This window comes from Carettochelys insculpta, chromosome 5 (genome assembly GCF_033958435.1).
Source record: "Carettochelys insculpta isolate YL-2023 chromosome 5, ASM3395843v1, whole genome shotgun sequence".
Lineage (NCBI taxonomy): Eukaryota > Metazoa > Chordata > Testudines > Carettochelyidae > Carettochelys > Carettochelys insculpta.
The window spans coordinates 57,088,977-57,114,707 of NC_134141.1; the positions used below are offsets into that span (position 1 = coordinate 57,088,977).

At 45.1% G+C, this 25,731-nt stretch overlaps 2 protein-coding genes across 4 annotated transcripts in view; one reads left to right on the forward strand and one right to left on the reverse strand.

The window, feature by feature from the left end:
• The window catches only part of FANCC (FA complementation group C), a 199,089-nt gene that overhangs the window by 159,764 nt on the left and 13,594 nt on the right, over positions 1–25,731 (forward strand). Inside the window, exons 9-11 of the mRNA XM_074995137.1 lie at positions 12,400–12,499; positions 20,516–20,591; positions 21,366–21,447. Coding sequence (XP_074851238.1) covers positions 12,400–12,499; positions 20,516–20,591; positions 21,366–21,447 — 258 coding nt within the window. The remainder of the gene's footprint in view (positions 1–12,399; positions 12,500–20,515; positions 20,592–21,365; positions 21,448–25,731) is intronic.
• The window catches only part of AOPEP (aminopeptidase O (putative)), a 436,790-nt gene continuing 423,899 nt past the window's right edge, over positions 12,841–25,731 (reverse strand). The window contains exon 18 of one of the 3 annotated variants that reach the window (XM_074995130.1): positions 12,841–13,059. The gene's annotated coding sequence lies outside the window, so the exon portion shown is untranslated. The other 2 variants (XM_074995128.1, XM_074995129.1) reach the window with 2 other exon arrangements.

A 25,731-nucleotide genomic window follows, 5' to 3' on the forward strand; every position in this document is an offset into this window, starting at 1 on the left:
CACAGACAGGGGGTATTTATATTCCAGTATCTGAATGACTGCCTACTCAAAGGGGCCTCAAAGGAGGAGGTACTACGCATAATATGTGTCACAGCAGGCACGTTCTCTTCGCTCGGCCTGCTTATCAATCTGACAAAATCAAAGACAGACCCCACACAGGACATAGAGTTCGTAGGGGCACGCATAAATTCTATTACAGCGAGGGCGTATCTACCAGAGACTCGCTTTCGGGCCATCGGCTCCCTCGCGCAAGGCTTCACCTTCAGCCCTATGGTGCCGGTTCTGACGTGCTTACAGCCGCTGGGCCACATGGCAGCAGCAACGTTTCGTACAACAGAACGCCAGGTTACACATGCGCAGCATGCAGCATTGGCTGGCGAGCGTATACAAACCGGCAGCACACACTGTTCACAGGATGGCGTCGCCCACAACGGAGGTGCGCAAATCCCTGCAATGGTGGGTAAACCCAGAGAACCTGCTAACAAGGGTACCCTTCCACCAACCACACGTATTGGTTTTTCTTACTACAGATGCCCCCCTCATAGGGTGGGGAGCACACATGGGCGAAGAGGTGACGCAAGGGCTGTGGTCCTCTATGGAGCAGTCACTGCACACAAATATACTGGAGCTCAAAGCAGTGTTCAACGCCTGCAGACACTTTAGAGACCAACTGAAAGGCAAGGTAGTCGGGATCAGTACAGACGATACCTCCACCATGTTTTATATAAATCGGCAAGGAGGAGCTCGGTCCCGTGCCTTATGTGTAGAAGCAGTCCGGTTGTGGAACTGCTGCATCGCCAACAATGTAACCTTGAAAGCCTCGTACTTACCAGGCGCTCGCAATGTGAAGGCAGACCAGCTGAGCAGGCGTTTCGCACTCACGCACGAGTGGCAGATCCGTCCCGATCTGCTGCAACCGATTTTTCCACGCATGGGGTTTTTCCCCAGATAGACCCTGTTTGCTACTCAGCACAACAAGAAGTGCCCACGATTCTGCTCCAGGGCAGGACTGGGACGGGGGTCCCTGAGGGATGCCTTCGCGATCTCATGGAGGGGCCCCCTGCTTTACGCTTTCCCTCCCACAGTGCTCATCCACAAAGTGTTGCAGAAAGCCAGGAGGGAAGGAACCTGAATGATCCCGATAGTCCCAACGTGGGATCGACAGCAATGGTTCCCCCTATTCCTGCGCATGTCGGACCGGCCACTGAGGTCCCCTCCGGTGGCGCGGGATCTGCTCACGCAAGCCCAGGGGTCCATAGTGCATCCGCACCCCCAAAGCCTGCGACTACAAACGTGGTTAATCCATGGCTTAGCTCCCTAGAGAGCACATGTACGGAGGAAGTGCAGCAAGTCCTAGAAAGTAGCAGGAGGACTTCCACCAGGAAGACCTTCAAGCAGAAATGGACTCGCTTTACGGCATGGTGTTCTACCAAACAGCTAGCCCCCTTTCGGTGCCTATGGCTGTGATATTAGAGTATTTACTGGACCTCAAGAGAGGAGGACTCTCGCTATCCTCGTTTCAGGTCCACCTGGCCGCCATTTTGGTGTTCAGACACGAAGAGGAAGGGCACACGGTGTTCGCCCATCCCATGGTTACCAGGTTCTTCAAAGGGCTGGTAAGCCTATACCCCCCTCAGAAACCGCTTCCACCTCTGTGGAACTCGGACCTGGTGCTTAATGCGAAAAGGGGACCACCGTTTGAGCCTTTGGCCACGGTTTCCCTCCGCCTCCTTATGATGAAGACGACCTTTCTTCTCGCAATCACGTCAGCTCGCAGGGTGAGCGAGCTTGAGGCAGTTATGGCAACGCCGCCCTGCGCTGTTTTTCCAAGGAGGCGGTAACCATACGGCTGCATCCAGCCTTTGTTCCTAAAGTTTCTTTCTGAGTTTCATACTAACGAACCTATTGTTTACCCTTGTTTATCCAAAGCCTCATAACTCTAACAAAGAGGTGCGCCTACACCTCCTGGACGTGAGCAGGCGCTAGCTTTCTATATGGACAGGACCAAGTCCTTCCGGAGAACGGATAGGCTCCTAGTCTCTATCGCTCCCAAATCAAAAGGAGAATGTCTCTCTTCGCAGAGAATCTCTAAGCACATCGTATCTTGCATAAAAATGTGCTACAAACTCAAAAAGACTCCTTTACTGGCCACGCCCAGGGCTCATTCCACTAGGGCGGTGGCAGCATCAACAGTCTTTTTTCAAGGGCGTTGCGCTAAAAGACATTTGCAGAGTGGCGACCTGGTCATCCTGTGACACCTTCGCCAAACATTACGCCCTTCACAGGGTATTCCAAGAGGATACCCGTCTCTTGGCAGCGGTCCTCTCGGGGACAAGCTGCACATAATCCGATTACCCACCTCCTATCTTGGGTTACTGCTGGGTAGTCACCTAATGTGGAGCACCCACGGGGACACTCGAAGAAGAAAGAAAGGTTACTCACCGTAGTAACGGTGGTTCTTCGAGATGTGTCCCCGTGGGTGCTCCACTACCCGCCCATCCTCCCCGCTCCGGATCTCTGTTTAGTGTTTTGCAGGAGCATCCGAGGCGGTTGGTCAAGGAACTGGCGGGGACCGGATCGCGCACATGGCCGGGAGCGCGCGGGGGAGCGGCGCGCACCGGCGCATGCGCGGTCCGGCAGAAACTGCTTGGAAGATCCGATCTGCGGCGCCGGGCGAGCCCGACACCTAATGTGGAGCACCCACGGGGACACATCTCGAAGAACCACCGTTACTACGGTGAGTAACCTTTCTTTTCCTTTCACAATAATGTAAATATCAAGGGATTTCCTTGGTGGTAGTTATAGAACCTCTCTTATTGATGAGTTCTCTGACTCAAATGCAAGTGAGATGCTATGTCATGTGAATTTGGGAACCACTTTGTTTTTTAGTGGTTTGATAACTTAGAATAATAGTAAACTATAGTCAGGGATCTGTGGGTTCTATGGTATTATACTAGTCCTAAATTCTGCAACAAAGGTCCCTATTTCTGTGGCATTAAATTGCACAGCAAACTGATATCCCTTTTTATGGCATTCAGTAGCCTGGAGGGGAGGGGAAGAGAATATCCTTAAAGAAAGTTTAAAGTCTCTTGTGATTTTAATTGTGAGTGCTGCAAAATTAGTGGGATAATCGCATAATTTATTATAATTTATTTTTCTTCTTGTGCTGTTTTATACAGTTAGACAAATCCTGGACTATTTGTCAAGCCAAGCATGCGAGGTTAGTACAGGGATCTTTGTAGGTAATGAGGGAAGTAACTGTCTACCTTAGACCACACAAGATATGTCTGTGTTGCAGTTAAAAACTTGAAGCTGGCCTGTGCCAGCAGACTTAGGACTGGTCTTGTGGGGCTGCATAACTGCAGTATAAAACTTCAGACTCAGGCTGCAGCTCAGTATCTAGGACCCTGCAATGTGGGAGGGTTCTGGACCTTGGGCTACAGCCCAAGCCTGAATATTTACATCACAAATGGCCCCTGTAAGCTGGAGTCAGCTGGCCCCATGCCAGCTATCTAACTGGAGTGTAGTCACATCCAGAGTGGCAGTGGAACCATGTATAGCTCCTACTGCAGCCAGAGTTGCAGTATTCCACCCCCTCCCTTCAGTTCCTTTTTGCCATTTTGTGTTAGTCTTGATCCTTGGAAATAAAGGTGTGCATACTTAAATTAATTTTTTGCCCACAGGACTATTTTTCATGCTTCAACTGCATTTTTTTGGGTCTTATCATTTTATGTGAATTTTGCCTTTTCTTTATTTTGGATCTTGCGGGCCTCCAGGCCTTGCTCAATACCACAGGAGCCTGTGTTAAGGTTTCTGGAGTTTAATCCTTCCTCAGCGTTGACAACAGACTACTCATTGCAGGAGGTTCCTAAGGCTTGTGTTAGGAGAAGATCATTACTAATGCATTGATCTGCCCTTTGGTCTGTTATTGGTACTGTGGTTTTTCACCAAGTGCATAGCAGTGGTAGAGGCCAACTTTTACCTCAGAGACCTGTATCCTTACCTACACTATTGGTTCGTTTGGGGTCACTAGAGACTAGGTAGAGACATTATTCATCACTCTTTCTGGCTTTTCAGAGTCCTGAGACTGAAAATAAACAAAAAATCTACAGGGAACAGTGTTAGGCTCAACCACCTGGAGGGTTTTTTCTGTCTCATGTTCTTTCAACTTCCTGAACTGGGCTCTAAAGAGGATGGAGAGAGGCTGGTCTCATTAATGACAGATGGCAGAACAAGGAGCAATGGTCTCAAATTACAGAGAAGGAGGTGTAGGTTGGATATTAAGAAAAACTATTTCACCAGGAGACTGGTGAAGCACTGCAATGCGTTACCTAGCAAGGTGGTGGAATCTCCATCCCCAGAGGTTTTCAAGTTCTGGCTTGACAAAGTCCTGGCTGGGATGGTTCAGTTAGAGTTGATCCTGCTCTAGGCAGGGGGCTGGAGTTGATGACCTCCTGAAGTCCCTTCCAGCCCTAGGAGTCTATGATTCTATGTCAGATGCCAGATTACATGGGACCTCTTTGGGTTGCTCAAAGGTCAGAAACAAAGCACAGTGAGGAATTGTCTCAGGATCCTGTGTCATATGGCAGCATGCAAATATGTGGCTTCCTCATGCCAGACTCCTCCTTAGCAGAATACAGTCTGTTGCCCTCCAATTCACCAGCTGGACAAGATATTGTTGTCTCCAAGTTGGTGGATGAGCCAGGACAATGTGTGTCAGGGAGTCCCATTGTTTCCACCTCTCCCTTCCATTACTAAGTGATATTCAGGTTTAAGGGTTGTGGTCTACCCATAGTGCCCGCTTACATATTAATATTCTAGAAATGCATTCAGTATACCATGCATGTTACAGTTCTTGTTTCACAATTCGTGTGACAGCACTACGGCATTTTCTGTGTGAACTACAAAGGGGGCAGAAAGTCACACAGCATGTGCCAGGAGGTAATCAAGCTGCGCAACGTATGCATACGTAAGTCTTCCTTAGGGCATCTGATCTACTCATTCTTCCAAATAGCCTGGTGAACTGATTGAGCAGATCCTTCAACTTGGATGAGTGGTCTCTCAGTGTAACCCTATGGGGTTTCCAAAGGTTCCTGACTTACCAAAATAGGAAGTATCTTCATTTCTGTTCCGGAGTGAATTGTCATGGTTCTGGATCAACTCGGAGCACTTCCCTTTCCAATGATACTCACCCACAATACCCTGCTTCCCAGTGTCATTTTCTCAAGCTGAAATGAGATCCAGGCAGAATGATCCTTATAGCTACAGCCTGATTGAGGCAGCCATAGTGTTCTGATTTATATAGTCTACTTGGATCCCTTACTTACGTCACTTAGGACAAATCTCCTCATTCATAATTGTGTGAGTGCTACACCTGAATCCTCCAGTGTGACACGCGAGGGCACAGTTAATCAGTGATTAAATGTACAGGAGGTTCACTGTTGAATGGCAGTCCAGAATATTCTCCTTAATAATAGAAAACCTTCCACAAGTGTTTGGCTTACCTTAGTAAGTGGAAATGCTTCTTCACATTGGTCTGGCAAGATGTGATTCAACAATTCTGGACTAGCTCTTACATCTTAAGGAGTGAGGTCATGCCCTCAGCTCCATTAGAGTATATCTGGCTGCTATCTCCGTATTTCCTTTGCAAATCAAAGCTTTGCTAGAATAGCTTTTACTAAATCTATCATGACTAGGTAAATTGTTCCCACTGATTTGGGGTGCAGTGCCAACTTGGGATTTAAATTTAATGTTGCCCACTTTTATGGGTACTTCCATTTTACCCGTTAGCTTCCTGTTGACTTCTGCATTAAATTGGCTGTCCCAATGTCTAATATCTCCTCTAGGAGAGAGGAAGCATTACATGCACCATTTTTCTACAAAGACAAGGCCCAACTTAGGCCCCACCTGAAGTTCCTGTTGGAGATGATACCTGATCTTCATCTGAATCAGTGAGCATACTTACCCATTTCCTTTCAAAAGTCATATACTCACAAAGACGAAAGAATGCTGCCCACTCTGGAGGGGCACTGGGCTTTGGCTTTTTATCTGCCCTTTTAGGATCCTACTCAGCTAATTGTTTCTGGTGTGGAATGAATGAGAGGTCAACCTGTTTTAGCAGAGCAACTCTCAGCATGGATTACTAGCTGCATTGCTATGTGTTACACTGTCAAGGGTACATTTCCATTTAGAAACTGATAGCACACTTCACCACTGTCCATTTGGCTTCCACTGCTTTCATGGGAGATGTCCTGTTCTGGACATTTAGAGGAGAGTAACGTGGTCTTCTATCCTGACATTCATTAGACACCATGTACGTACTGCTGCATCAAGGAAAGATGCAAATGTGGGAAAAGTAGTCCTATTTTTCCTCTTCTCATGAATAGTTTGGGAGTCATGTACAGTATAATGGACATATATGTAAGCACTTGAAGAATTTAAGAAAGTTACTCATAACTATACTACTTTGAGATGTGTTTGGTATGTTCATTGAACAACTCACCCTTCTTCCATAATGCATTAAAATCTATGATTGGCATTCCATTGCAAAGGAAATGAAGTGTTTCTGCCATTTGTACCCTCCAGCTACGTCCACACTTCAGCAATCCTTCGAAAGAAGGACTTCCAGAATATCTCTTCTGGAAAATCTTTTGAAAAGTAAGAGAGAGAGAGCTATGCTAGTCTATATGCTATGGTTCTGGTATGGCTGTGATCTGAAGAAGTGGGTCTGTCCCACGAAAGCTCACCTAATAAATTATTTTGCTAGTCTTTAAAGTGCTACTTGACTGCTTTTTCTTCTTTTGAAAGATCACACAAAAAGCAGACGGAAAGAGCAACCTGCTCTTTCGAAAGAAAGTGGCCGCATAGGCCCAGCTGCTCTTTTGAAAGCACGAGCCAGAAAATGGTGCAAACAGGGTCACATGGCCGGCAAGTGCTTCCAGGAACTCCGGCCACGTGTTCCCTTAGAGGTCCCCCCCCAAACACCCCATCTCTGCTCACATTGAGGCATGCCGTGTTGCACATAGCATAGCAGAGCCCGTCCGTGATCCTGAAGCTCACAGCTGAGAGCCATGGACTGAAAGCAGCCCAAGACCTGCATGCTCCCCCCAGCTGGGCTGCTGGCCACCATCCTTGTGGTCACCCTTGAGCTTCTCTGGTGGCCAAGCTCTGGCCCTTGGACCCCCAAGTCACCACAGACCCACCCACACCCCCGCTTCCCACCCCCAAGCCATCTGGTGGCTCTGGAGCTACCCGACCAGCTCCAAGTGAGATGACACATAGTGACTGCAGAATTTTCACATGTGGAGAGAAACATTCATGGAGCTCTCTGCAACTATCTTGCCCTTGCACTCTGATGCCAGGACATCTGCATGTGGCCTGCCCTCACCCTGGAGAAGCACATGGAGATCTCCATTTGGAAGCTGGCCACCCTGGACAGCTACCACTACATGGGACAGCAGTTCGGGGTGGGCAAGTCGATCATCGGGGCTGTCCTTGAGGTAAGGCACGCTGCACTTGCAAGCCTGGCGTGGGAAGGGAGAAGTTGGGCGGGGGCTGCCAGTCAAGGGGGACACTTGGGGGCTGGGGTAAGGAATTTGAGGGTGTGGGGGGGCCTGGGAGGCCTAGTCCCAGAGGACAGCGATGCCCCACCCTTTCACAGGCCTGCTGCCTGAGGGAAACCTGCATGGGTGAGGGAGAGGGCCTGGGGGGAGGAGAAGCAGTAGAGCCCGACAGAGCCAGAGGCACCCCTTCACACACTCATGAGTGTGTTCACTCTCCATCCCGTGCAGGTCATGACAACAATAAACACAGTGCTGCTTCAGAGGGTCATCCGCATCGGGGGTCTGGACTCTGCTGTCGCTGGGTTTGCCGCCCTCGGTTTCCTCTACTGCTTTGGTGCCATTGATTGCACGCACATTGCCGTTTTAGCCATGGACCACAGCGTGGGCCCCTACATTAACTGGAAGGGCTACCATTTGGTGGTGCTGCAGGCCCTGGTGGACCATAGGGGATGCTTCATGGACACTTATGTGAGCTAGCTGGGCCGGGCTCACAATGCACGGGTCTTCTGGAACTCCAGCCTCTGCCAGAGTTATAAAACTACATTCCCCACTGGGAGCTTGCACTTGGGGTTGTCACCATGCCCCTGTGTATGGTGGGTGATGTGGCATACCCCCTGCAGCCCTGGCTCATGCAGTCCTATGCAGGCCACCCTGATCCCACTCAGGAGCTGTTCAACAGCCACCTCGGCCAAGCATGCTATATGGTAGCCTGTGCTTTTGGCCACCTGGGGGCATGGTTCCACTGTCTGCTCAAGCACCTGGATGTTGAGGTGCACAATGTCCCCCAAGTGCTGGGGATATGCTGTGCCCTTTACAACCTCGTGGAGGCTAAGGACAAGACCTTCCTTGTGGGATGGACAGCTGAGGCCAGTCCCAGGTACGAGCAGCCCACTGTAGCCCCCAACCATCAGGGCTGGAAGGGACTTCAGGAAGTCATCTAGTCCAGCCTCCTGCCTAAAGTAGGATCAACCCCAGCTAAATCACCCTGGCCATGACTAAGTCAAGCCGGGACTTAAAAACCTCTAGGGATGGAGATTCTATCACCTCTCTGAGTAATGCATTCCAGTGCTTCACCATCCCCCTGGTGAAATAGTTTTTCTTAATATTCAACCTCCACCCCATAACTTCAGACCATGGCTCTCCATCTTCTTTAGAGCTCCCTTTCAGGAAATTGAATGCTACTATCAAATTGCCCCACAGTCTTATCTTCCACAAACTAAATGAGCCCAAATCTCTCAGCGTCTCCTCATAGGTGATGTGTTTCAGCCCCTTAATCACTTTTATTGCCGTCTGCTGAACCTGCTCCAATGCATCCACGTCCTTTCTATACCGGGGGACCCAGAACCTGATGCAATGCTCCAGATATGTCCTCACCAGTGTCAAATAGAGGGGAATAATAACTTCTAGGTCTGCTGGAAATGCTTCTCCTAATGCACCTCAATATGCCATTAGCCTTCTTGGCTACAAGGGCACTCTGTTGACTTATATCCAGCCTCAGGTCCTTTTCTGCTGCAATAATTGGCTGTCCACTGACCCTACTCAAACTCATAACATCCTTTCATGAAAACATGAAAGCAACGTTGCAGTATGATGGATCTACATCGTTTGCAATGAACGGCGGAGTCAAACAAGGATTTGTTCTTGCCCCTCCCCTCTTTGGCATATTCTTCTCAGTTCTACTAAAATGCACATCTCAAAACCCTAGCGATGTATTTCTCCAAACAAGATTAGATGGCTGTCTCTACAACTTGGCAAGACTCAAGGCCTAAACTAAGGTCAAGAAGGTGCTCATCAGGGAGCTCCTCTTCACAGATGATGCAGCTCTTGTCGCTCATAATGAAGACACACTACAGTCACTGATGGATTCTCTATCTAGAGCCTGCAAGTTGTTTTCCCTTGACATAAGCATGAAGAAAACTGTTGTATTCGCTCAAGGTATACCTCAGTGACTCAGTGTCATTCTGGATAGTAGCCCATTAGACATGGTTCAACAATTCTGTTACCTTGTAACTGTCACCACAAACCTACCCATGGACGAAGAACTGAATATCAGAATGAGGAGGGCAGCTACGATTTTTGGCAAGCTGACAAAATGAGCACAGAACAATCCTAAGCTGACAGTGAAAACAAAGATACTAATATACCAGGCGTGTGTATTGAGTATCCTGCTGTATGGTTCTGAGGCATGTACCACCTACTCGAACCAGGAGAAAAAATTGAACAGCTTCCATCTTTGCTGCTTCCACAGAATTACGAATATCAGCTGTCAAGATACAGTTTCAAATGCAGATGTCCTGTCAAGATCCGGCATACCCAGCCTCATAGTGATCCTCAACAGCAGAAGACTACGATGGCTTTGTTCTGTGAGAAAAATGTGTGACGAACATCTTCCCAAAGAAATTCTCTTTGGGGAACTGTCAGGTGGGTTGAGAAAAAGAGGAAAGCCAAAGCTAAGATGCAAGGATATGTGCAAAAATGACATGAAAAAATTCAATATTGATCCAAAATCCTGGAAATCTACACCATCAGATCGCAATACCTGGTGACGGTTGCCATAGCAAGCCACATTATCCTTCTATAGTATATGTGCAAGCCATGGAAAAGAACTTCATCTTAGAAGGAAAAACTCTCAGACTCAAGAATTCGGAAATAGACTGACATGCAGTTATTGCAATTGACCATGCAAATCCAATATTGGATGTATAAGCCACGAGGGAAGCTTCAGACTTGAACACTGACCATAGAGCCTCACTGCCACTGCTAACCACCATCTCTCAATACAAAAAAGGACCATATCATATATCAGCTAATTAGCCAGTTGGTCCCCAGCCTATAAAAATGCATGGGGTTATTCCATCCCAAGTGCAGGACTCTGCATTTGTCCATGTTGAACCTCATCAAATTTCTTTTGGCCCAATCCTGTATTTGCTTAGGTAACTTTGGACCTTATCCCTACCCTCCAACCTATCTACCTGACCCCCTAGCTTCATGTCATTTGCAAATTTGCTGACTTCCCTCATCCAGGTCATTAATAAAGATGTTGAACAGTACTGGTCCTAGAACTGATCCTTGGGGCACTCCATTTGAAACCAACTGCAAACCAGACACTGAGTGATTGACCACTAATAAAATAAAAACCGATGAATCAGATACATCTGAAGGGGGCAGTGAGGGGGAGAGATACTAATTGTCTTGCCTGAGATGATTACACATACCAAAGGAAGGGAAACAGTCCTTGTGATGCGTGAGATAATTGCTTTCTCTATTGAGGCCAAGTGTGGTTTATTTTGTTAGAATAGATACTAACACAGCTATGTCTCTGTTACTATTCGACATGCAAGTCACTGAGCCTTATGGTATCCTACTTGACCTCTTGCTCTTGAACTTCTCCCAAGAGAAATGGAGAATGTGCCTTATCTGTCATTACATGCCTTTCAAACAAGGCAATGGAAAGCAGCTTTCCCTGCCCCCCTAGTTTTAGCTGCCTTTACACTGCCTGCCCCATTTATTTAGGGTTACACTTTGGGTATGTCCTGTAGAGGAATAATTGGAAGCCTTTCACTTGCCTCACATATAAGACTGCCTAGACTGATTTTATGATTTCACAACTGAAATTGACTCTGACTGTGTTACACTGTACCAACTGCAGATGTACAGTGTGACCTTGGCATTCATCTCTGTTTACGTTACTGTTTACTTTTCTAAATCACTAAAAAGTCGTATGACTAAACTGTAACTATTACTAAATTACAAAGTTCTATCTTTTTGTATGGTCTTTTCAAACTTTTTAATCTTTTTGTTGCCTAATCTACATATGAATTGGGTCGAACTTTCTTTTTTGAACCTACAATAAGGAGCAACTATTAATGATGACCAATTTTAGGCAATGTGAATGCTATTCTTGCACCTTGCCTCATGCCCAAGTGGACTCTAGTTGTTGATTCTTTGACCATATCTACATGGGGACACTCAGGAAAATTAAGTCAAGTAGACTAAAGGGGAGAAGTTAATACTAATAAATTAGAGCACATTAAAATATCTTCTACCTCATGCATGCAAATTATCTCATTAGGAGTAGGAGTGCATTTATTTAGCTGTAATTGGAGGGATTAAGTTACTGCAAATAGAGGCCATTTGCTCCTGAATAAGATGATCCATGTGGGTGTTTAATATGCTTTAACTTAGGCACCTTGTCACCTATTTAGGTCATTCCCCTTAACTTTATGAGTGTCCCCTCATGCACAAGTCCTGGAACTGCCTATAGGCTCTGATCCAGCTAAGCACTTAAGCACGTTTAATTTTAAGCATGTGAGTAGTTCCACAGAAGCTTAAAGTGAACTTTGTACATATGCGTTTTGCAGAATTGTAGTCCTAGAAAGCCATTTGAATGCCAGTCTCCTTTTAAATTTTGCCCTTTTTTGTTGTAGATGCAAAAGCTATCATGTAAACATCTAAGTATACAGTTGCTGTCCAAAACAGGTATTTAGACTGCTAAATGCATGGGTTGCAACTGCAAAATAAAATAAAATAAGGGGGAGGGGTAGAAGAGAGAGAAGGCAGGCCCACCTTTAGAAAATAAGCTCAAAGTGTGAAATACAAAAGACAATGCTGTGTTATCACAAAAATGTTGTGTGTATCTGTTCTTTAAAAAATGTCAAAGTGAAGTTAGTGTCTTCAGTTTTTATGCTGGCATTATAGCCCACTGAGTTCTGACACAGCCCAGGATTACAACCTGGAAAGAATGCTTGCTCTCTTTTTTTCCCTTCTTTCAGTTAACAGCTGTGTGATTAATACACTAATAATCTGACCTGTCATAATTTAACTTTTCAATGCCCAGGAATGCTCTACTAGAAACCCGTGGAAATCCAGACATAATTACCATAATACAGGTGTTTACACAGTGTTTTGTTCAAGCTCGCCAGAAGGATAACAAGCAGGTGAGTCAAGCTCTGTTTTTTAAATTACTTTCTATTGAGAGGATATCAGATTTAGCATGAAAAGAACAATTTTAGATTTGAGGATGCTGATGGAATAAAAAGAGCCATATAATGGTTTCCCATTCCCAATATAAATGGATACCAGGACAGAGCAGAGGCACTTTAACTGGCATCAGATGTAGAAGGTGCAATATACATTTTGCAAAGCAGGAGTAATTTATTTGGTATGATGCTTGAACATTTCACTGACTTAAGTTATCCCCATATATCAAGTGCTTAATTTATAATGAAAAATGTGCCAAGGCTGAAGGATTTTTCTTTTTTTAATTTACATTCACAGCTGATGAGGCAAGCCCAGAGGTGCCAGGGCTATAAACTGACAAGTCTAGAGGTTCTGGGGCTTAGTCCTGACACAAATGAAGCACTGCATATATTGTTATCCAGACTCTGCAGCATTTGCTTGCACACTGAATTACAGAATGATCCTCAATGTTCAACTGAAAGGATGAGGTGTCCATAGGCGAGAATTTCTTGTGGAGCAGCAGGGTTCCTACTGAATGCTGGGCAGAATGTAAGAAGATAAAAACAAAGAAAAATACACATTAGCCATGTCTACATGTGCACGCTACTTCGAAGTAGCGGCACTAACTTCGAAATAGCGCCCATCACGGCTACACGTGTTGGGCGCTATTTCGATGTTAACATCGACGTTAGGCGGCGAGACGTCGAAGCCGCTAACCCCATGAGGGGATGGGAATAGCGCCCTACTTCGACGTTCAATGTCGAAGTAGGGACCGTGTAGTCGTTGCGCATCCCGCAACTTCGAAATTGCGGGGTCCGCCATGGCGGCCATCAGCTGAGGGGTTGAGAGACGCTCTCTCTCCAGCCCCTGCAGGGCTCTATGGTCACTGTGTGCAGCAGCCCTTAGCCCAGGGCTTCTGGCTGCTGCTGCTGCAGCTGGGGATCCATGCTGCATGCACAGGGTCTGCAACCAGTTGTTGGCTCTGTGGATCTTGTGTTGTTTAGTGCAACTGTGTTTGGGAGGGGCCCTTTAAGGGAGCGGCTTGCTGTTGAGTCCGCCCTGTGACCCTGTCTGCAGCTGTGCCTGGCACCCTTATTTCGATGTGTGGTACTTTGGCGTGTAGATGTTCCCTCGCAGCGCCTATTTCGATGTGGTGCTGCACAACGTCGATGTTGAACATCGACGTTGCCAGCCCTGGAGGACGTGTAGGCGTTATTCATTGAAATAGCCTATTTCGATGTCACCACATCGAAATAGGCTACTTCGATGTAGGTTTCACGTGTAGACGTAGCCATTGAGTGATACAAAGTAGTTGGTGTTGACCATCCAAGATACGGTTTCCCAAACTGGGGTGTGTGGCCCCCTGGAGGGCCATGAAGAAATTCCAGGGGGGTGAGAAGCAACCCACCACCCCCATCATTCTCCCACCTTTGCTTCTGGTTCTCAGCCCCTACCATTTTACGTGGGTGACCCATTGCAGCTGCTGTAAAAAGCAGGCAGCCAGCGAAGACCCACATGCAAAAGTGAATGAGTGTGCATTGTGGGGGGAGAGGAGGAAAAGGAGGAGGGGGTTAGATGGGGGAGCTGGTGGTGCCAGGCTTTGTGGGAAGGGAGGAGCTTGGGCGGGTGGCTTGTTGGGCGGAGGCAGTTGGCTGGCTTGCAGGATGCACAGGGCTTGGGTGGCTGGCCCTGGCATTGAAGGCTCAGATGGCTTGGACTGGCGAGCGGGCCGCTGGCCCCAGCGACATGGGGTGTGGTCTGGCAGCTGGTTTGGGCAGTGTGGGGCTTAGGTGTGCGGCTTGGGTGGCTGGTCCCTGGCTGGGGCGGGTGGCTGGTCCCAGTGGCTGGTGGGCAGGCAGGTGGCTGGCCCTGGCAGTGCAGGGCTCAGGTGGGTGGCTCTGGCAGCACAGGTTTGAGGAGGGCGGGCGGCTGTCGCAGGCAGCTCTGGTGGCTGGCACGGGGCTCAGACCACTGGCTAACTGGGGGTGGATCACGCAGCCACAAAGGTGCAAGAAAAACTATTAGTGCTTATTTTTAATTTTAAATAACATTTTATGTAAATGTTTTGTGTTTATTTTAAATTAAATATTGAATTTTTTGTTAAAAAGGAGGTTGGATGATAGTTAAAAAAAGGTGGGGGGAGTGACGGTTTCTCAAAAAATCAAAAGTGCCGTGTGATGCTGAAAAGTTTGGGAACCAATGATCTAAGAATTCAGATAAGGCTTAAAATTTCCCCTTTCGGGATCTTATTCTAAGCTAGCTATTCAGGCTAGTTTTGTGTCACTTTTGCTCAATTGGCTGCAGTGGAATTACTTGTGCTTTTCATAAGCTTAGCTGAAATGCATTTGAACCTCTTAGAGTTTAACATCTGAGACCAGGGGACTTGAAAGTTCTAGTTATATTTATAGATCACAAGCTTTCTTTAGGTTCCTAGCCCTACACCAAAATTTCTCACTCTACTCATTTCATTAATTTTTCCAGTTCAATTTGACATGGCAGAAGCACTGGATTGGGAAGCTATCCTATTCTTGAATATATTTCACATCTAAACAAAGTCCAGAGAATTTTACTCTTTTGGAGAGAGAGTGATAGTGAAGGTCTGAGTCTTGGAACCTGGGATATACCTGCCTCTAATTAACACTGTCATTAAATTTGTCTTCTAGCTTCAGGTGGTACGAATTTGAAACTCCAGCTGTCTTGTTTTATACAAGTAAATGCCATGCACATTAATTTTATTCCACCTTGGTTGCATAATAGCAACAGATTGCATAGGCCTGGAGAGACAGGATGGTGGTTGTTGTGGATGGTGGACAGGATCGTAAGCAGAAGTGCCACATTCTTCAACTTGCTGGCTGCTAAATCTGTTGTACCAGCTCTCCATGCGTCTTATGGTGAAAGTCCTTCACTGGATGGCATCATGGCATAGATTATTGCCCTCTTTTTTATGGTGAGGCTAGCTTTAAATATTAAATAGTTCTTTATGCCGTTCATAAGTGCACATTCACACTGCTATAATTAAGGTGGTGCCTGTGCACATTTCAATTATAAATTTTTATTTTCCCAAAATTTATAAACCAACTTTAAAATTTGCTACAACTTAACATACAAGGTCTCAGCCTAGGAGTACTTCCTATCTAATAAATTAGGTATACATCAATTTGATCATATAGTTTTTATTTTCTGAATATTATTGTTGTTGCAGACATTAAAAACTCCACCTTGGGGGCTGTTGTATTTAATTTACGAATGGTTTATAAATAATGTTACCACAGTTCATCCAGGAACTTAAAAACACAGTGGGTATGATTAAGGAAAGTTGTTGAAACTGTAAATAATCTCAGACAGGTACCACTCCCAGGGTGCAAGGGGCAGTTAGGAGTGTCCTCTGGTAGATTTTTAGTAAGCCTGTAGGAAATTGTGGTTTTTTGTTTTTTTTTTAATATGTTTTCTATGTAATGCTTTTGCCCTAAAAATAAATGTAGTTGTTTAGAAAGACCTGTATAGTAACTTGTAACCACTGGCAATACTCTGTTTATAGCCCTTGAAAAGAAAGCAAGTCACAGATGCTAACCATTAGGCAACCTGTCTTGCTGGAGTTGTTACAGTCTATAGTAGTAGGTGGCTGCTTAGCCTTGAAACCCCTGGTCACAAGGGAGGAGTAAAAGGGCCATTACCAGAGGCAGGTGACAGCTGGGGAGCTGAGATCTGACTGGATGATCTTGAAGCTGACTGTAGGAGTGGAGAGGGTGCAAATATGTTATGCTGAAGCTGCTGAAAAAATAATTACATAGATTTATAGGGTACCCATCTCTATGGGTAATTTATGTCATTAATGAACCATTAATTGGTCCATAACATTTCAAACAGGAAAAACACAAAACACTGGGAATTAAGAAGGATCTGATGGGTTATTTGAAACCCCAGGAATTTATTATTCAACACATTATAAAAAGGCAAATTAAATTTAATGTGGATAAGTGTAAGGTAATGCACACTGGAAAAAATAACCCCAACTATACTTACAATATGATGGGGGCTAATTTAGCTATAACTAATCAGGAAAGAGATCTTGGAGTTATCGTAGTTAGTTCCTTGAAAACATCCACGCACTGTTCAGAGGCAGTCAAAAAGGCAAATAGGATGTTAGGTATTATTTAAAAAGGGATAGAAAATAAAACAAGGACTATTTTACTGCCCCTATATAAATGTATGGTACGCCCACATCTTGAATACTGTGTACAGATGTGGTCTTCTCACCTAAAAAAAAGATATCCTGGCACTGGAAAAGGTTCAGAAAAGGGAAACTAAAATGATTAGGGGCTTGGAACAGGTCCCATATGAGGAGCAGCTAAGAAGATTGGGACTTTTCAGTTTAGAAAAGAGGGGACTGAGAGGGGACATGATGGCGGTATATAAAATTATGACAGCTGTGGAGAGGGTGAATAAGCAGAAGTTATTTACTTGTGCCCATAATACAAGAACTAGAGGACACCAAATGAAATTAATGGGTAGTAGGTTTAAAACTAATAAAAGGAAGTTCTTCTTCACTCAGCGCATAGTTAACCTGTGGAACTCCTTGCCAGAGGAGACTGTGAAGGCTAGGACTATAACATAATTTAAGAAAGAGCTAGATAAATTCATGGAGGTTAGGTCCATAACAAGCTATAAGTCAAGGGTAGGAATGGTGTCCCTGGCCTCTGATTGTCAGAGGCTGGAGATGGATGGCAGGAGACAAGTCACTTGATCATTGTCTTTGGTCCACCCCTTCTGGGTCACCTGGCACCGGCCACTGTCAGCAGACAGGCTACTGGGCTGGATGGACCTTTGGTCTGACCCAGTATGGCTGTTCTTATGTTCTGAGGAAAACAGATGTATCTTGCAGATCTTTCCGAGAGCCAGGTTACGTCCACAGAGGTGTACAGGATAGGTGAGTTTGCAGAAAACCCTGTGCTGCTCCTTAATACAGTGGCTCGCCACAATCACAATCCCTTCCAGTATCCTTAGAAGGATTGCAAGGGGTGAGGAAGGGCAGGGCATAGCTGGGAATTGTAGAAGAATGTTTTTAAGAGGAGGTAACAGGGCATGTTTCCCTTGTGTTATCGGGAGCTTGCTAAAGGTAATCAGAGGGACTGGATGTTCCCCATGTTTGTAAATCAGAGCACTTACGTGAATGCCTAAATAGAGATTTTTGTTAAGCACTCTTTGTTGAAAATTTTGGCCCAGGAATTACTGGAGAGATGAACCCATGTGTTATGTTCAAATAAGGCGGTTTTAAAGTTTCTGACAATGTTCAGATCAGATTAGGGCTGTCCCAAGTGCCATTATTTTTGAACATTTAAATTTTGAATTTGTATTTTTGGAGAAAACTAGACTTTTGTTGTCCCGTCCCCCCAAAGTGAGTGAATGTTTTAACAATAACATCAAGTTAACAAATACTTTTACCTGAGAGTGCTCATAAACGTATGTCTGATTTTTCTTTTAAATCATTAGAATAAGTACTGTAGTCTCCTGAGTTATGCAAGGGTTGCGCTCCTGCACAGCCTTGCGTAATTCAAATTTTGCACAAGTTGGGAAAGTCGAAGGGGCTGGAAAACTGACCAGTGCATCAGCATTGGTCTATTTCCTGGCTCCCAGAGTGACCGGGAGCTGGGAACCTGGTGGCAGCCTGGCTTCTGGCTCTCCTCTGCTGGTGGGAGCCAAGAAACTGACCAGCGTGGGTGCACCAGTCAGATTCCTGGCTCCCGCAAGCCCAGGGTATGTGGGAGCCAGGCTGCTGCATGGTTCCCAGCTTTCCACCACTCTGGGAGCCAAGCGCAACTTCTCCCCGGCTTCCCCCAGCTGGGGGTAGCTGGGGAGAAGCAGCACCATAGTGGCTGTCTGTTCCCCGGCTTACCTCAGCTGCAGGAGCTGGGGGCTGGATCGGGAAGCTGGCGGAGCAGTTGTGCTCCCCAGCTTTCGGCCTCTGGGAGCCCCAGGATTTTGACTTGCACTTAAGCAAAATCGAAATTGCATGTATTGGGGATTTATTGTATCGTTTTGTTTAAAAGCTAACCTTTGACTTACTATTGTACTTTTATGTCAGTTGTTAGATCCAATCACGTCTGGTTTTCTCTAATGTTGCCTTGTATAGCTATTTTGATGCTTTATATCAGGAATGAACAAAGTGGGGGGCAGTCCTCGTTGGGGGTGTAAAGTTTCATAAGGGGGGGACGCAGCATGATTGGCTCTTGGGTCTCAGGCTCATCCCTCTCATTAAAAATGTTGGTATGTGTATTCACATTTATATGAAATTAATGAAGTTTTTACGTTCTACGTACACTTCTACATACATGGGGAACATCTACATACACATTGTGTATACATGGGGAACATCAAGTCCCTCCGATTATAACACAAGGAAGACAAGTACTACCTACACATGCTGAAAGGGTTTTTTCCATATGAATATAACCAACCTTTGCATTGGTTTGGATTACATTAGACAGAGTGAGGGGCCCTGCTAATTTCAGGTGTGAAAAGTGAATCCCCACATACAAAGTTTGCTTACCCCTGCTTTATATAAAGAGTGATGTAGGAATCACTTATAACAAACTGGCTTTCCTGCCTTCAGGTTGTAGGCAGACAAACATCTTTATTTTGCTTAAACTTTCTATTCTGAAAATCAGCTCCAATTCTAAAAAATGAAATCAAATTTGCAGCAAGTTAATTCAATATGTGGGTTGTGTATTGTCTGCTAAGTGTACCTGCTGCTGCCTCTTTGTGGGCTTTTTGAGGTGCATATTAATTGACTATTTGTATGCTTTAGTATCTTTTCTAAGAATCCCTATAATTCCTTTCTGGGTACTTTCAGATTCCTTTACAGTGCTGTTTCCAAAAGAGAGAGAGAGAGAGAGATGGGAGGGATGAGAAAAAGAAAAACACGTTACAGTAAATGGAGAGAATATTATTAAATGTATTTATAAAAATGCACATCACAGTGGTATTTGAGTATATCTCACAAAATCCAAATGAATTGAGTTTGGTAGTCTAAGCATAGTCCTCATTGGATAAGAGTTTGGAATAATTTGCAAAATCTGTTTTCAAGAGTTGTTGTGGAGATTGGACAGTTCCTTCACCTAGAGAATGCGGTCCCTACAGGCCAGAGTCCAGCTAGTTAGTGGATTGTCCTAAGTGAACCCAGTAGATGCTTGTAAACTAAAATAGTTTGGGTTCCACTTCTGCTAGTCGTTTAATTTTCACAAATAAAATATTTGTTTACTTTTTGAATTATGTGTCTATTGGAATTAAATTACTTTAGACAGTTACTTTTTCTGGTTCCTATATATTACAACAAATTCTTATTTGTCTTCACAAATGCTGCATGGGACCATTTAGATTTAACTCTCATCACCCACAAAATGCCTGTTTTCACTGAGGTAAAATAATTCCATTAACATAAATAAATAAGTTTTGCAAGCCCCCTTCTCTCTGTTTTTCTCCCCATCTTCTCCATACAAACTCTAAATGTTAGGTATAAAACTATTTAAACCGGGGGTCAGCAACCCTGGCGTTCATGCCAGGTGTGGCACACAAGCTGATCATCTTCTGTGTGCGAGGCAGGAGCAGAGTCCCATCCCTCCTCCTCCATGCAGCCAGGACTTGCTCAAAGCCATGCCACCTGTGGATTAACAAAAGGACAGCCAATGCTACCAACCACCACCTAAATGGTAAAGTTCTGCATCTTAATTTATTTATTAATGAAGCTGTTGTTAGGTAAGACTATTAGTGACTAAAAAGTATCACTGGCACTCGGACCATACGTAGAGGTCAAAAGGTCAAATTTCAGCCCTCCGCCTAAAAAAAGTTGCTGACCCCTAAATTAAACATTCTGTTATTCACAACAGCACTGTTATTTTATGTGTATTTTACACTAGGGGAACCTATAATATCTTTACATTTTAAGTTCTTGGAAGCTGACCACAAAGCTCTTCTAAAATATTGATTTTTTGTTTTAGCGTAAATTTCCTCTGAAGGCCTACTTTTCTCCTCATCATCAGCCTCTTGTAATAGCCTTACTCAAACATCCTTGTGGTAAGTTCTGCCTTTAATTATTTGCAGCATTACTGGAATCTGTAGTTTCATTTATTTTTCTGAAATAATGCACAAGAGGGTTGAAGTCAGGTTACATGAGCTACTCTAATTCTGACATTTCTTATACTCAGAGTGCTTGGCTTTGCAATTTTTATAATGTTCTTTTATCATTGTTTTTTGTATAACTACTGTATACAATGGCATAAATTTAAACAAATTAACACCTGAATCAAATAAGAGTAATAGAAGGAAGGCAAATTATTTCAATATTATAAAGCCAATACTAGGAATTAAAACACAGTTATCAAGAACTGGAAAGATACTCAGTGTTCATGATCATTATGAAAACTTCCATATTCAAACAAAAGAAATATTAAAGCAGTATGTTGTCTTTCTCCTCTCTGAAATCTGGAAATCTGATTTCAGTTAAGTATAACTGGAGACAATTTTACTTATCGGAAAACTAATGTTGCATGTGATGCAATTGTGCATGATTGGCAATTTCTGCTCAGGACAGGTGCACTTGACACAGTTATGCATTTATGCCTAATTTGATGAATAATCTGAAGTTTAGTCATGTAGTTTGCAAATTAACTTGTGTCCTAAGAATGTAATTTATTATAGATATAGCTGACAATTATGGGAAAGTTTAAAAATGGGAATCAATTACTAAAAACTGAATCGCGTGTCTAACATGTTCTAGCTTGATACAGTACCAAATATTGTTCTATTCTACCTTGTTTCGTTAGATGCAACTTTTTTATTGTTTTCCAGATGTGCCAGCTACTCTCTGGTCTCAGCACCTGAAATACATTACTGATATGCTTAAAGCGTTAGTAGAAGATAAAAGAGTTAGGTAAATAAAATTCTTACACTATCCCTCATCATTTCTTCATTTCCTTCTGTGACTTTGTGAAAAGTCATGTGGTTCATAATCTTGGTTGATTAACAATTAATTGTCTTTAGTTGCCATTTTCTTACTAGCTCCCAAATACAAACTCTATTTAAGGATAGAAAAATGGATATTTTAGGATATAAGGAAGTCTGCCAACCTATGAACGTGATTTTCAGGGGACCTTAAGCACCCACAAGTCAAGTCAATGAGCATTTCAGAAAATCAGGCGTTATAATTGCATCCTGTGATGGTAATCAACACAAAAGCTGTGTATAACTGATCTGGTAGCTCTTTCCAGATCCTAGGCCCTCTTTTGCTACATGCTGCACGTAAGAATGCCGAAGGTCCATCTAGCCCAGTATCCTATCTTCTGACAGTGGTTAATGCCAAATGCCCCAGAGGGAATAAACAGAACGAGTAATCTCAGCTTCTTCCAACCAGCAGCTAGGGGATACCCGCTCTGTCCCTCCTGGCTAATATCCATTGATGGACCTATCCTCCATGAACTTCTCTAGTTCTTTTTGAACCCTCTAATAGTCTTGTCCTTCACAACATCCTCTGGCCAGGAGTTCCACCAGTTGAGTGTACAGTGTATAAAAAATACAGGTTGAACCTCTGTAATCTGAAACTCTTGTCTGGTATACTGTAATCGGCATGATTTTAGTTAGCTAAAGGACCACTTACATGGGAGTGGACAAGTTTCCTGTGGTCCCATAAAGTTTGTTTATAGCCACCAGTCCTGACTGTCAGCACAGAACACTGTTATTGAGCTGTAGGTAGTCTGTTGTGTCTGACGATGACATCTTGAGCTTGCATAGGCTCATTGGTTGTGGACTCGCATGTGGCTGAGGAGTCCAAGCTTTGAACATCATGGGAGTTCACAGTGGAGGCAACGGAATTGCCCTGGCTCTGTTGATGTGTGGCTGCTGCTGTTGCTTTCTTCCTCTCACGAGCATCAGTGAGGCGTACGCTTCGCTACTCTTCAAAGTTGTCATACGCGTGTTGTACGAGAGCACACCAGCCTGTTTGGTCTTTTGCATGCTGCTCTAGCTGATCTGGTTTTAAACCATCATGAGTAACGTTAGCCTTCACGCAGTCTTTATACCTCTTGCGAGGCCTACCTTGATTCCTTTTGCCCTGGAGGAGTTCAAGGTAGAGCAGTTGCTTAGGGATTCTTGACTCCTCCATTCGTATGATGTGCCCCGTCCAGCAAAGCTGGACTTTCAGAATCATGGCTTCGATGCTCGTGGTTCCTGGTCTGTCCAGGACTTCCAGGTTTGTAACTCTGTCCTGCCATCGAATGTGCAGTATTGACCTCAGGCTGCATGTGTGGAAGCACTCCAGCAGTTTTATATATTTTCTGTACAAGATCCAGGTTTCACAGCCATACAGGAGACTGGTCAGGACTACAGCCTTGTACACTTTCAGTTTAGTGGATTGTCAGATATTGTGCTGATTTAACAGTCGCTCTGTCGGGCGTCATAGTGCCCGGCTGGCCTGGCAGATTCTGGCATTGATTTCTTTGTCAAGGGAGCCATCATTGGCTATCACACTGCCAAGGTACTTGAACTCCTCTACTGTTTTTAACTCTGTTCCTTCCATAAAGATTGAAGCAGGGAGAGCAGCAGATCCTGGAGCAGGTTGAAACAGTACCTTGGTCTTTGCTAGGCTGGTGGTCAAACCAAAGAGGCGAGTGGCATCAGCAAACTTGTTGATGATGAGCTGGAGATCAGATTCCTTGTGTGCCGTAAGCACACAGTCCTCAGCAAAAAGGGCTTCAAGGACGAGCCTGTCAAGCATCTTGGTTTTAGCATTCAGGTGACGAAGGTCGAAAAGTGAACCATCAAGTCTGTATTGTAATGTACACTCCATGGTTCAGGTCCCTAACTGAGTGGCTGAGGATGCACATGAAAAAGAGGTTGAATAACACGGGGGCCAGCACGCACCCTTGCTTCACACCATTGGATATCTCAAATGGATCTGAGGACTTGCCATTTGAAAGAACAAAGCCAGTCATGTAATTGTGGAACAGGCATATGAGGTTAACTAATCTTCTCGGGCAGCCAAGTTTTGACAGGATAATCCACAGGCCTTCTCTGCTGACGGTGTCAAACACCTTGGTCAGGTCTATAAAGACAGCGTACAGATCCAAGTTCTGCTCTATGCACTTTTCCTGGACCTGACGAACAGCGAAGATCATGTCAATGGTTCTGCGGCCTGGGCAAAAACCACACTGTGCCTCTGGTAGGTTCTCCTCTGAGATGCTGGTGATCAGACAGTTGAGGATGACTCGAGCTAAGATCTTCCCGGCAGTACAGAGAAGGGAGATGCCCCGGTAATTTCCACAGTCAGCTTTGTTGCCCTTGTTCTTGAAGAGCGAGATGATTGTGGCATCCTTAAAGTCTTTGGGCATGCCTTCTTCTTCCCAGATGCTGATCAAGATGTTGTGAAAGGCTTCAAGTGATACTGGCCCTGCCGCTTCGAAAATTTCAGCAGAGATACTGTCCATCCCAGGGGCTTTGCCAGAGCTGGTCTGGCTGATTGCCTTTTTGACCTCATCCATTGTAGGGGGCAGGTCAAGACTGTCAGATTGTGGGTTTCTGAGGGATCTGGTCTAGGCCACAGGGTCGACAATGGAGGGTCTGGTGAGAAGGTTGCTGAAGTGCTCTCCCCACCTATTGTTGATGCTGTCATCTGCAGACAGGACAGGGGTAGTAGTTGGCTTTGAAGGTCCATATATAGCTTTGATAGCACTGAAGAACATCTTGGAGTTCTTGGTGTCAGCGTAGTATTGGACTTCATCAGCTTTACTCTCGCATCACTCGTCTTGCATTTTGCGAAGTTCCGTTTGTGCCTGGCTCTGAAGGTGTTTGAAACAATCATGTTTGGAGATTAAGGACTGATCATTTTGCCGTAGCAGAAATGCGTTCTGTTTTTCCTCTAAGATCTTCATGATGGCTTCATCATTTTCATCAAACCACTCTTGGTGAACTGTCTTTTTCAGTCCTAGTATTGACTTGGCTGACTCCATCACCAGGGTTTTGAACTGGTCTCACTTTTGTGTTGGGTCTCCAGTCAGAGGTCCATGGGATGTCAGCACTTCATCAAGGCAGGCTGTGAATTTCTCACGATGACCACTATGTTGCAGCTTCCTGATATTGAAGAAGGGTCTGACAACCTTGAGCTTCTTGCGGTGCAGTGGTGTGAGGTGCAGCATAGAGACTGATCTGATGAGTCTATGATCAGTCCAGCACTCAGCTCCCTGCATGGCCCTGATGATCTTAACATCTCGAATGTCCTGCATCCGACTGATGACATAGTCAATGAGGTGCCACTGTTTTGATCTTGGGTGCATCCATGTGGTCTTGTATTTATCGGCTTGCCTTAAGAGAGTGTTGGTAATCGTCAGGTCGTTTTCTGCATACAAGCTCAGCAGAAGGCAGCCATTGGCATTCATGTTACCAGCACCATGATGCCCCAGCACCCCTTTCCAGGTCCTACAGACCTGGCTGACCCTGGCGTTGAAGTCACCTAACAGGAGAAGCTTGTCACTAGGAGGAGTTGCTTTCACAAGATGGTTAAGGTCCTCATAAAAACTTTCTTTTGCTTCATCGCTGCTAGTCAGTGTGTGGGCGTAAGCGCTGATGACTAGTGTTGCAAGAGGTGTTGAGGAGGAAGTGGGGCTTGATCAGACGCTCACTGATGCAAGTTGTTAGGTCAGGAAGCTGGTGCAGAAGTGATGTCTTGATGGCAAGTCCCGCTGCGTGGATTCCATCTTCATTTTCTGGCCTGCCTTTCCAGTAGAAGGTGTCACATCGTTTTGGTTCGCAGATGGATCCCTCCTCTGCCAGCCTGGTCTCGCTCAGGGTGGCTATGTCAATGTTATAACGTGCCAATCCTCTTGCTACGAAGGCCGCTCTTCTCTCAGGCCTCATAGCATTCTCCCTGTCCATGAGGGTGTGAACGTTCCATGCTGCAAATATCATCTTTCTTTTCACTGTTTTTTGACTGCTGTGAGGGTAAAACTTCCAGATGCGGCATGCTGGCCATTTTGGCTGGGACAAGCAATTTTTGGGACACCTTTTCTAGTCCCCTACCTCATTTTGAGGGTGAGCAGTGCTGTTCCTAAAAAGGCCTGCTTAATCACCTGGGATGCTGCCGAACTCCTCTGTCGTCCCGGGGTCAGAGTCAAGCGACCAAAGTCCACAGGCCGCCTATGTGTAGGTTTGGAGTGACGACTCCCAG